This window comes from Tupaia chinensis, unplaced genomic scaffold (assembly GCF_000334495.1).
Source record: "Tupaia chinensis unplaced genomic scaffold, TupChi_1.0 Scaffold143946_1, whole genome shotgun sequence".
In the NCBI taxonomy this organism is placed as follows: Eukaryota; Metazoa; Chordata; class Mammalia; order Scandentia; family Tupaiidae; genus Tupaia; species Tupaia belangeri.
The window spans coordinates 26,235-39,649 of NW_006203797.1; the positions used below are offsets into that span (position 1 = coordinate 26,235).

Below are 13,415 nucleotides of genomic sequence, written 5' to 3' on the forward strand. Positions count from 1 at the left end.
GGGCAGCGCCCACCCCCTAAAGTGAAAAATCCCTCCAAAAAAAAAAAAAAAAAAACTTATCAAATCAACACTATGCTCTAAGCAGCATCACCAAAGAGTACCAGTTAAGCAGACAAGACAACTTTGCAAAATTGAAAAGTAAACATAAAAATCTTAATTTCCAGGCCAGCCTGTGGCATGCTGGTTAAGGTGGTTAGATATCACAGGCCTGACCATGTGGTTTGAGTCCTAGACCCGAAGGCTTGAAAAACACATGGGCATATGTGCCCAAAATCTCAAAGGGAGGGAGAAATGGAGGAGAAGGGATTGTGTCATGATTATTCCCCCATGGGAGATGCTTTCTCACCTCTCCCTCATCTCTTTCTCTGGCAAATACACATGCCTCTGGTAAGAATTAAAAAAAAAAAAAAGAATTTCCTAAGCATAACGAATTTCAAGGAAATAACCCAGTCCTTACCAGGTAAATGGCATCCCCTCATCCTTGTGTTCCTGACACATTTTCACTGTTTGACAAAATTCACTGCTCCTTTCTTGCTACATGGGTATATGTAAAGCTTTGACCTAAAATAACCACCTTTGGTCCAGCAGATGGTGTGGTAATTAAGGAGCTGGATCCTATGTGACTGACTGTATGGTTCAAGTCCTGGACCTGGTGGCTTGACAAACACACTGGACGTGTGTGTGTGTATGCATGTCCAAAATCTCGAGAGGAGAATGAAGGAGAAGGAATTGCAGTGTGTCCAACCCCCAGGGAGCAATTTCTCACTTTCTTTCCCTCTGTCTCTGTCTCTCCAGAGAGTGCACACACACTATGGCAAACATCTAAAAAAATAATAAAAACTTTAATAATGATACAGCAGAATAATTATGGTACTGCTATAATAGATATGTCAGATGAACAAATAGATTATTCATTATATCAATGCTACTCATAAAGGATTGTCATCAATTTTGTTTTATGCTTACACCTATAATATGGTTGCCTTGGAACACAAAACTTTTTATTGCAATAAAATTAGAAGAATTGTGGAGAAAGAATAAATCAAATTTAGAAAAGTTGCAAGCATAGGTTGATAACTCTAGGACTAATATACCTCAAAAGTGGATTTTAAAAATAGAAAAACTGTTCTTACAAGCTCAAACAAGAGTCTAAGACAAACAGGCTGCTGCAGGTTGTTTTTTTGTTAGTGTCCATATATGTAGGACTGGTTTCCCTTAATGATTCTTAAAGCAGTCCTCTAAAGTGAGTGACTTGGTGCATAATAAGACCTGCTCTCTGTCTAAAGCTTTTAGAACAATGACTACACTTGTATGGCTTCTCCCCTGTATGAATTCTTAAATGAATAACAAGGCTTGGTCTCTGTCTAAAGCTTTTCCCACAGTAATTACATTTAAAAGGTCTCTCTTCAGTATGCGTTCTCTGGTGTAAAGTAAGAGCTGTATATCGACTAAAACTTTTCCCACAATTATGACATCTGTGAGGTTTTTCTCCTGTATGAGTTTTCAGATGTCTTTTAAGACTTGATCCATGACAAAAACTTTTTCCACACTCAAGGCATTTATATGTTTCTTCTTCAGAATGGGTTCTCTGGTGCCCTATAAGGTGTGACCGCCGAGTGAATCGCTTTTTACATACAGTGCATTCATAGGGCCGCTCCCCTGTATGAAGTCGTTGGTGTCTATAAAGGTCTGAACTACGAAGAAATCTTTTTCCACATTCAGGGCATTTGTGAGGCTCCTCTCCAGAATGAATTCTCTGGTGTCCAGTAAGTTGTGACTTCCGAGCAAAACATTTCCCACACTGAGGACATCTATGAGGTTTCTCTCCTGGATTTTTTTTCTTAAGGGGTCTAGGGTTGAGAGGTTCTTCTAAATTGGAGTTCTCAGGTGTCTCTCCTAGAGCAGGATTCTGAGGATCTACAATTTTTGTTAAATCTGTCTGTAAATCCTCTGGGGGGTTTTCCCATTGATTTTCTAATGGTACATAGTCTTTTTGCAAAATAGGACCATGGAGAGCATTCCCCTCTAAAGTTACAATAAATGGATACATATTCTCCAGTTTTTTCTGTTTTGAAGTATCTTCTTCATTTTCTATCCCAATCTCAAAACCTGAGAAAAGAAATAGAAATTACAGATGTCATTGTGCTCCATGGAGAAAAGAAAAGTGGGGAGAAATGAAGTTATATTAAACCTTTAGTAGGAATACAGAAGTTCCTAAATAGAAGTCCAATTTTTTTTTTTAACAATGATTACAGTAGAAAGTTTTTTTTTTCTTTCTTCCCTAGTGCATCAATTAATAATTACTTACCGATTTTGGAATCAAGTAATTGTTTCATTTCTTTGGAGTCCTGCAATTCCTTCACCCATGGCTCTTCTCTATGTTCCAATGGGAAGTTCACATCAAGCTTTGGTAATGGAAATCCTGGCCATAAGAAAGATGAGAAGTGTGATAAATTGGCTCATTAAAGACTTTTCTAGAAATTAGGGTGATTTCTTGGATACATGGTCTCTTAATATTTACTTCCTCCTCAATTACTATTACTTCACCTAGAGTTTGATACAAAAGTCCTGTTTGTATTAGTTTTAAGATAAAACAAAATGAGGGGCCAGCTTAATGGCACAGTGGTTAAACCCCTGTGCATAGAAAGCTGGAACCCACATGGCCAACAGTGGTTCAAGTCTTGACCCAAGCAGCTTGAATAACACACTGGGGGTGTGTACAGTGTTTCAAATCCTGAAGGGATTGAAAAATGGAGGGAAAGGATGGCTGTGTGACAACACTCCACTGGGGGGGGGGTGCTGTTTTCCCTTTCTCTCTCACAAGTGCACGTGCCTTCTGGCAATGCCAAAAAAATAAATAAATAAGATAAGAACATCTTATGCTTGGAGATCTGAAAGTTAACAGCTTCTTTGCATCTGGGAGGCTGCTCCTGATGACTCTGCAGCCATCACCATGCCACAAAATGAATATATTCATTACATCATAAATGCTATGGATACCATTTGTACTACCATGAGAAAAAGAGAAAGAAGAAAAGTCGGGAGGCCCATGAACGTTCAAAAAAGGCAAAAAAAAAAAAAAAAGATGATTGGTCTGAAGGCTAAGGTCTGTCATAAACAGCACCATGCTGAGAAAATACAAATGAAAAAGACTACCAAGATGCATGAAAAGAGGAACATCAAACAGAAGAATGATGAAAAGACTCCACAAAGAGCAGTATCTGCCTATCTGCTGGACAGAGAAGGACAGTCCCGAGATAAGGTACTTTCCAATATGATTAAACAGAAACGGAAAAAGAAAGCGAGAAAATGGGGAGTCCCTCTACCCAAAGTTCAAGCCCAGGAAGAAACAGAAGTATTAAAAGTTTTTCAAGCAGGAAAGAGAAAGAAGGCATGGAAGAGGATGGTTATAAATGTCTACTTTGTTGGAGATGGCTTTACTAGAAAACCACCTAAATATGAAAGATCATTAGGCTAATGAACTTACGTTTCAAGAAGGCCCACATAACACATCCTGAACTGAAAGCCACCTTTTGCCTGCCAATACTTGGTGTAAAGAAGAACCCCTCATCCCCATTGTATACAACTTTGGGTGTTATCATCAAAGGTACTGTCATTGAGGTGAACGTGAGTGAGCTGGGCCTTGTGACACAAGGAGGCAAGGTTATGTGGGGGAAATAAGCCCAAGTTTCCAACAATCCTGAAAATGATGGATGCATAGATGCTGTCTTACTGGTTTGATAGCAGCTGCATACAAGTAACTCCTTGTCATTTGTGAAGATGATGCCCCAATCTGGAAAACCATCATGACTGACGTTTCTGAATATAGCTGGTCTTACATGTCTGCAGTCATCAAAAGATTATTTATTAAATTGTACAAAAACATTAAAGTGGCCTAGTTTTACAAAAAAATAAAAAGAATTTCTTGTGTTCAATTCAAGGCTATTCTCTCATCTATGGTGGGTTAGTAAACCAACTGTGCTGAAATCAGTGCACTAAATTACTTCTGCCTCTATTTTGATAACAGATTTGTTTAGATTAGAGCTAAAATATGAAGTAAATCTTCATAAAGTTTTGGCACACTAAAACAGAAAAACATTGCTACTGAGTGCCAAAGGAAGAGAGTAGGGTAAAAATAGGGTTCTGAGGGCCAGCAGGTGATGTAGTGGTTAGGGAGCTGAACTCCCACATGGCCAACCGTGGTTTGAGTCCCAGACCCTGTGGCTTGGGCGGTCACAGTGGTGTACATGCATGCATGCCCAAAACCCTGAGAGGAGGCTGGAGGAAAACAGATTGTGGTATAGCCATCCCTCTGGGAGTGATTTCTCTCTCTCTCTCTTTCTCTCTCTCTCATGAATGTGTGCACTCTATGGTAAAAATCTGGAAAAATAAAAAAGAAGAAAATAGGGGTTATGAAACTGTTTACTAGAAGAATTTCATTTGAGGCTTTTAAAATTAAAATACAAATTGAGCTAGGCTGGTAATTGGCAAATGCAGTCTTTATATTTGTTTTAGCTTCAGCTAACTTCTAGAAGTGGATTCTGCTACATTTAATCAAACAAACAATCAAACGTGTTTCTTAACAGTCAAACTAAGAATAACCAGGTAGTTTCTACCATTCACTTTCCCTTTGCGTCTGACTACTCCTGTCCTCACTGACAGCAGCTTGCATATGTTTTATTCATGCCTCATCTCCTTCTTCTTCATCTCTGGCTAAGTTTCCTTGTCTCCAATGAAATATGGGTTGTAAATTACTGATGTGAGATCTAAGTGCAGGATGATGTTTAAATATTAGTATTATTAAAACAATCTTAGGAAACTAAGTTCACTAATGTTAGTCTGATGGAAAATTTAAATTTCAGAACATTGTACCAAGACAGAGGAAGTGGACTAAAATATCTTATTTGATTTTTTTTCATGGAGAAAAGACCATATGTTTCTTTCTTAAGATTAAGAAAAAAGGGCCAGCAGGTGACGTAGAGGTCTTTGGATCCCACACAGTCAACTGCAGTCCAGTTCCTAACCTGGTGGCTTGAAAAATCACTCCAGGCATGTGCGTATACACACATTATAGCAAAGAACCTAAAAGCCACAAAAAAGGATAAAACTTTGAGGGTTAGTCTCAAGGCACAGTGGTTAGGCACTGTGCATAGAAAGCCAGATTCCACACAGCCAACTGTGGTTCGAATCCTGGTGCCAGTGGCTTCACAGAATGTCCAGGCACATGTGTGCATGCGTGCCCAGTCTTGACAGGATGGAGAAATGGGAAAAATGGTGTGACTATGCCCCATTTGTCTGTCTCTCTGTCTGTCTCTGGAGAGTGCATACATCCTCTGGCATTAAAAATAAAACAACAAAAGACAAAACCTTGAAAGACAGCAAGAGAAAAATGACTCATTACTTAAAAGGGAACCTCAACGAGATTAAAAGCTCAGTTCTTGTCAGAAACAAGGGAGACTAGGAGGTAGTTGGGTAACATATTCAAAGTGCTCAGAGAAAAATAAAAACTGTCAACCAAGAATTTTATATCCATCAAAGCTATCTTTCAAAAATGAATATTAAATAAATATATTCCTGATAAAAACTGAGAGAATTCATTGTTAGCAGATTTGCAAGATCCTGTCAAGGGAGCTCTCTCTCTCTCTCTCTTTCATAAAAGAGGAAAGAAATTGGAGAAAAATTAAATGTGAATGGTTTAAATAACTCTACCAAAAGGGGGAGAACTAATTAGACTGTCTTTTTAAAAAATGACTCTACACTGTCTACAGGAGATATGCTTTAGATTCAAAGATACAAATAGGCTAAAAGTAAAGGGATGGAAAAAGACATGCAAATAAAAACCACAAAACAGCCAGACAAAATAGACATTACATTTTTAAAAACGTTACTATAGAAGAGGCCGACAGGTGGTGTGGTAGTGGAGGCTCTGGACTCCCACATGGCTGACCACAGTTTGAGCCCCTGACCTTGTAGCTTGCTTTCTCACTTTCTTTCCCTCTGTCTCTCTCTGGTGGGTGCATGTGCCCTACAGCAAATTAAAAAATAATAATAACAGTAATATATAAAATTAAATAATTCTATAAAACTGTCTAAAAAGTTACTATAGATAAAGTGAATTACTTTATAATGATAAAAGAATCACTCCATCAGGAAGATATAACAAGTATAACTATGCATGCACTTAATTACCAGGTATCAAAATGCATGAAGCAGGACCAGCAGATGGCGTAGTGGTTACGTCACTGGACTCCCATATAGTCGACTGTGGTTCGAATCCTGGACCTGGTCGCTTAAACTCATGCCAGGTGCGTGTGGGACCCAGATCCTAAGATCCTGAGAGGAGAATGGAGAAGGGATTGCGGTGTGGTCATGCCCCCTGGGGGGTGATTTCTCACTTTCTGTCTCTCTGTCTCTGTCTTTCTGGAGAGTGTACACACCCTATAGCAAAAAAAACTCTCAAAAAAGAAAAAAAAAAGAAAGGCATGAAGCAAAAACTGACAGAAATCATGGAAGAACTAAGCAATTTAACAATAGTAGTTGAGCTGGTCCCATGGCCTAGTGGTTAAGGGAGCTAGATTCAGCATGGTCAACTACACAGTTTGAATCCCAGACCTGGTAGCTTGAAAAACATGCTGGATTCTTGTGTGTACAGGCCTAAGATCCCAAAAGGGTGGAGAAATAGAGGAGAAGGGATTGTAGCATAACCACACCCTATTGGGGGTGCTTTCTCCCTCTTCCTGTTTCACTGTCTCTCTGTGGCAAATTAAAAACAAAACAAAACAATAGTAGTTGGACACTTCAATTAACTACTTGCTTTAATGGAGAGAAAATCTAGACAGAAGACTAACAGTAGAGGACACAGAAAATGCTATACACTAACTAAACTTAACAGATATTCATAGGACACTCTACCCAACAACAGTATATACATTCTTCACAAGACCGCACAGAAAATTCTCCAGGACAGATGAGATGCTATACCACAAAACAAATGTTCCAAAATTTGAAAGGATAACATTACAAAGTATATTCTCCCATCAAAATGAAATAAAATTCAAAATAAATGACAGAAAGAAATTTTGTATCTTCACAAATATATGGAAATTAAACAACACACTCATAAATAACCTATCAGTCCAAAAAGAAATTAAAAGAGAAATCAGAATTATTTTGAGACAAATGAAATGAACACACTGCATACCAAAATGTAAGGGATGTATATAAAGCAAGGGCTTGGAGGGAAATTTATAACTGAAGAGGAAGAAATTATCAAATTAATAACATAATATTACACCTTAAAATATTAGAAAAGAAAAAACTAAACCAAAACAACTAGAAAGAAGAAAAAAACCCCACTAAAGTAGAATTTAATGATAGAATTATAAAACAACAGAGAAAGTAATTGAAACCAAGGTTGATTCTTTGAAAACAACAACAAAATTGACAAATATTTAGTTAGATTGGACAAGAAAATAAAAGAGAAAATTCAAATTACTACATTCAGAAATGAAAAGGCGGGGAGGTGGGGATAACATTACTACCAACCTTATAGAAACGAAAACAATTATAAAGGAATACTATGAAGAAATGTATAGAAATAAATCAAGTAACTTAAATAAAGTGTACAAATTACAAGAAACACATATAGTACCCAAGCTGACTCAATAAAAAATAGGCAATCTTAATAGACTTGTAACAGATAGATTTATTTACTAATCAAAACACATTCCTCGAAGAAAAGTTCAAGCTCAGATGGCTTTACTAGTGAATTCTGCCAAACACTGAAAGAACAATTAACGTCAATTCATATAATCTCTTCTTGAAAACAGAAGAAAATGGGGGGCCAGTTGGTGGTGTGGTCATTAAGCCACTGGACTCCCACATGGCTGACTATGGCTTGAATCCTGGATCTGGTAGCTAATTATGCCAGGCACATGTGAATGCGTACCCAAAATCCCAGGGAGAGAATGAAAGACAAAGGATTGAAGAGTGGCCATATTCCCTGGGGAGTATTTCTCATTTTCCCTCTCACTGTCTCTCTCCCATGAGCGCATGCACCCTATGGCAAAAACCTTAAATAAAAGAAAGAAATATGTTCAAACTCCTTTACTAGCATAAGAAAAGAAAGATATAGCAACGGAATAGAAATAAACCTTTAAGGGCCGAAAAGTGGCATGTTGGTTAAAGGCACTGGACTCTCACATGGCTGAAGACAGTTTGAGTCCTGGACCTGGTGGCTTGCTTTCTCACTTTCCCTCTCTCTCTTTCTCTGGTCAAATTAAAATAATAATAATAATAATAATAATAATAATGAAGTAAAATAATTCTTAAAAAAAATAAAAAAGATGTATTATTGGGACCAGAAGATGGTGGAAGGTTACGTTGCTGGACTTCCATGTAATCAACTGCGGTGTGAGTCCCGGACCTAGCAGCTTAAAACTCACGCTAGGCATGTGTGCATACATGCCCAAGATCCCAAAAGGAAAATGGAGGAGAATGGACTGCAGTGTGGTCAGCCCTCCTGGGGGGAGGGGGGTGATTTCTTACTTTCAGTCTCTCTGTCTCTCTCTGTCTCCAATGAGCGCACATGCCCTTGTAACAAAAAATCTCTCTAAAAAAAAAAAAAAAAAAAAAAAAACCCTTTTTTTTTTTTCTGGCAAATTATTTGATTAAGGTACCACAAATTTCAGTGGAGAATGGATAGGATTTTAACAAATGGGGCTGGATATCCACATGGAAGAGAATGATGCTGATACTTGTTCTCTATGTTATGCCACATATAAAAATTAATTAAAAATGGATCAATGAGACCAGTCTGGTAGTGCAATCAGTAGTATACTGCAGTGCTAGAGGCCATGTAATCAGATCCCGAGCGTAGTCAACTTAAAACATGCTGGGCATGTCCGGGGGCTGAGGAGCTGGAAGGCTAAAGAAAGGGGATTGCAACATGATGAGACCCCATGAAGACTCTCTCTCTCATATATATGTACACTATATTATGAATAACAATAAAAAGTTTTAAAAAATGGATCAATGGCCTAAATGTATGAAATAAATCCATAAAAGTCTTTGAAGGAAGGATAGCTATAAATCATGTTTTGGATTAAGCAGCAATTTCTTCTTTTTTTTTTGAGAGAGAGTTTTTTTTTGCTATAGGGTGCATGCACTCGCCAGACAGACAGAGAGAGACATAGAGACAGAAAGCGAGAAATCACCCCCCAGGGGGGATGGTCACGCCGCAATCCCTTCTCCATTCTCCTCTCGGGATCTTGGGCACGCACGCACACGCGCCCGGTGTAAGTTTTAAGCCACCGGGTCCAGGACACGAACTGCGGTCGACTACATGGGAGTCCAGCGACATAGCCATTACGCTAACTGCTGCTTCCCAAGCAGCGATTTCTTAAATATGACATTCAAAGCACAAGGAATAAAAGAAAAAAATATCAATTCTTCACAAATAGTTCCAAAAAACATAAGAGGAAAGACTTTCTAACTCATTCTTTGAGTCCTCTATTATTGTAATATCAAAAGCATATAAAAACGGAACAAGAAAAAGAAATGACAAAACAGTATCTTTTGTGAATATGGATGTAAAAATCTTAAACCAAATACTAGCAAACCAAATCCAGTAACACATAATAATAATTATACATCAGAACCAAATGGTATTTATCCCAGAAATCCAAGGTTGGTTTAACATTTAAAAACTAAGTCAATATATAATTAAAATAGAATGGCAAAACATATGATCACTTCAATAGATGAGATGCAGAAAGATTGTCTGACAAAATCCATCACTGTTTCCTTATTTTATTTTTTATCTTTTAGAGATATTTTTGCTATAGGTTGCATGTGCTCACCAGAGAGAAAGAGAGATAGAAAGTGAGAAATCATTCCCTAGAAGGGATAGTCACACTACAATCCTTTCTCCTCCTTTATCCTCTTGGGATTTTGGGTATGTGAACACATGCGCCTGGTGTGAGTTTTAAGCCTCTGGGTCCAGGGCTTTTTATTTATTATTAAAAAATAATAAATGAAATAAAATAAATAATTATTTTAATAATTCTTTAAAATATATTTATTATTTAATTTTGTTTGTTATTATTAATTTCTAATTTGACCAGAGAGAAAGGGAAAGTGAGAAAGCAAGCCACCAGGTCCAGGACTTGAAGCACGGTCAGCCATGTGGGAGTCCAGTGCCTTAACCCCCACACCACTTGCCGGCTTTAATTTAATTTGACTTGAGAGAGACAGAGAGAAGGGAAGCAAGAAAGCAAGTCATCAGGTCTGGGGTTCAAACTGTAGTTGGCCATATAGGAGTTCAGTGCCCCAACCACCATGCCACCTGCTGGTCCTTAATAATTCTATATATTTACAATGAACAATCCAAAAATAAAATGAAGAATATGACTCCATTGATAATAATATTAACAAGAATAAAATACTTAGGAGCAAATTTAATAATGTCAGTGTAAAACTTAACACCTTGAAAAATATAAAGTATCACTGAAAGAACTCAAAGAAAATTCAAATAAATAGAAAAGCATCTAGGTTCATGTATCAGAAAATTTAATATCATTAACATGGATGCTGTAGATTAGATGATTTCCCACCCCCCCCTCCATTCCGTGTTGGGATTTGATTATATATGTATTTTTTGATAGATTTTTGCTATAGGGCACATGTGCTTGACAGAGAGACAGAAAGTGAGAAATCACCCCCTCTGGGGGTGGGGGGAAAGCCACACCATGGTGATTTCTCCTCCATTCTCCTCTCAGGATTTTGGGGACTCATGCACAAGTGCCTGATGTGCGTTTGAAGCCACCAGGTCCAGGACTCGAACCACAGTCAACTATGTGGGAGACCAGCGACGTAATCATTACAACATCTGCTGGTCTTGGGACTCGATTATATTATAAAGGTGTTTAGTGAAAACTTAATCCCTTCATGGTATCACAGGGTGAGGTTTTTGGGTGTGCTAAGGTCATTAGCTGGGCCCTTATGATTGAGTTCTGGTGAGTTTATAAGCAAGAGGGAACAAGACCAGAACAAGAGAGAAACTCATGGATACAGATGATGCTCTCCTCTACTGCATTATTTTGTGATGCCTTCCATTATTTTGTGGTGCCTTTGGACTTTTCAGACACCAGAATCATGAGTTTCACAAAGAAACCTCTATTTTCTTTATAAATTAGCAGTCTCAAGTATTTCTGTTAGCAATGCAAAAATCTAACACAGAAATTGGCACAGTGAGCAGAGTTGTAGTCTTACAGACATCTGAAAATGTAAAAGCATCTTTGGAACTGGGTAGTTCACAAAAAGGAGAAGGCCTGGAAAAGGCTAGATTCTGGTGGAGGCTCAGAAGAAAGGTTTAGAAATGAACTCGAACTGGTGGCAGATGGTATAATAGTTACATCGCTAGACTCCTACGTAGTCTACTACAGTTCGAGTCCTGGACCCAGCAGCTTAAAACTCATGCCAGGTGCATGTGCATGTGTGCCCAAAATCCCAAAGAGGAGACTGGAGGAAGAAGGGATTGTGGCATGGCCATCCTCCCTGGGGAGTGATTTCTTACTTTCAGTCTCTTTGTCTCTCTGGCAAGTACACATGCCCTATAGCAAAAATCTCTCTTAAAAAAAAAAAAGAAAAGAACTGGAACTTTTTAAGAGATTGGTTAATTGGTGATGAACAGAATACCGATAGAAAAATGGACAGTAAAGGCCATTCTGAGATTTCAGAGGAAAAAAAGAATATCTCATTGGAAACTGGTGTAAAGGTCATCTGTGTTACACCATAGCCAAAAATTTGGCTGTATAATGTTCAAGTTCTAAGGCTTTGTTGAATTTTGAATTTAAGAAAGGTGAAGATCTAGAAAATGAGATTTCAAAGCAAAATATAGAAGGAACCGCATATTACTATTAAATGCAGTTAATGAAATGAGAGAAACTCAGGGATACAGACCAAGCTCTGATCTGCTAAAAATTCAGCCTTTTGCCATTTTTTGATGCCTTTGGACTTTCCAATGAACTGAAACCTGAGTTTTTCAAATAAGCCTCTATTTTCTTTTAAATCACCAGGTCTCAGGTATTTATGTTATTAACACAAAAATAGACTAAGATAATGACAATAATCCCATGCCAATTGGATCTATATACATATTTAATACAACCTCTACCAGTATCTCAACCAATTTCTTTGTAGAAACTGGGAAGATAGGTTCTAAATATCACGTGAAATTGCAACAGACCCAGGATAGTGACACAATATTGAAAAATAAGAACAAAGTTGGGCCTTTCACACTTTCAGATTTCAAAACCTACCTTAAAGCAATAATCAAGACACTGATACTTCCTTAAAAACAAACATAAAGATCAATGGAATAAAAATTACATTCCAGTAATGAATCCAAATTCATGTGGCCAACTGGTTTTTCACAAGAGTTTCAAGGACATGCAATGTGTAAAGAATAACTTTTTCAAGAAATCATCCTGAGATGTCTGGATAATCATATAAAAAAAAGTTTGAATTCCCACCTTACAGTCTACTAAAATTAATTGCAAATAGATTAGAAGTCTTAAGTGTAGGAACAAAAACTATATAACTTTCGGAAGAAAATGTAGGAGTAGCTATTTGTGACCTTGGATTAAGTAATGGTTTCTTGGGTATAACATTAAAAGTGCAAACAAAAGAAAAGATTAAATTTGATTTCATCAAAATTAAAAAAAAATCTTTGTGTCACCAGGAACACTATTTGAAAGTGAAAAGACAATCTACATAACAGGAGAAAATATTTACAAATGATATACCTAATGATGAAATTTTATCTAGAACACATAAAAATATATATAGCTGATCAATAAAAGGCAAATTACCCAATGATTTGGACAAAGGAACTGAATAGACCAATGATGGTATACAAATGACCAATAAGCATATGAAAAAAATACTCACCATTAGTCTTCAAAGACATGCAAATCAAAACCACAGTGAACCACCACTTTACATCCAGTAGGATTGGTAGAATGAAAATGTCAGATAGTAATAACAAGTGTTGCCTAGGTTGTAGAGAAACCAGAACCCTCATACACTGCTGGTGAGAATGTAAAAGGGTGCAATCAGTTTGGAAAACAGTCTGGAAGTTCCTCAGAAGCTTAAATATAGGGTTATCATATGACTCAGTAATTCAGTTCCTCAGGATATATCTGAGAAGTGAAAACATACATCCATATAAAATCTTGTACCCAAATTTGTATCGCATTATCATTTATAATTACCAAAAAGTAGAAAATAAATGTTCATTAACTGATGAATACATAAAATAAGCATGATATATTTTTCACTGTTACAGTTTGAATATGTCCCTCTAGAATTTATGTGATAAAAATTTGGTCACTATTATAAAAATATTATGAGTG

General features: G+C 37.2%; 1 protein-coding gene across 1 annotated transcript in view; it reads right to left on the bottom strand.

The window, feature by feature from the left end:
- Positions 1-781: 781 nt before the first annotated feature.
- ZNF449 (zinc finger protein 449) overlaps positions 782-13,415 on the bottom strand; it is a gene marked incomplete at its 5' end in the record, with an annotated part of 28,992 nt that continues 16,358 nt past the window's right edge. Inside the window, 2 exon segments of the mRNA XM_027767139.1 lie at positions 782-2,109; positions 2,309-2,422. Of these exon segments, the coding sequence (XP_027622940.1) occupies positions 1,226-2,109; positions 2,309-2,422 (998 nt within the window).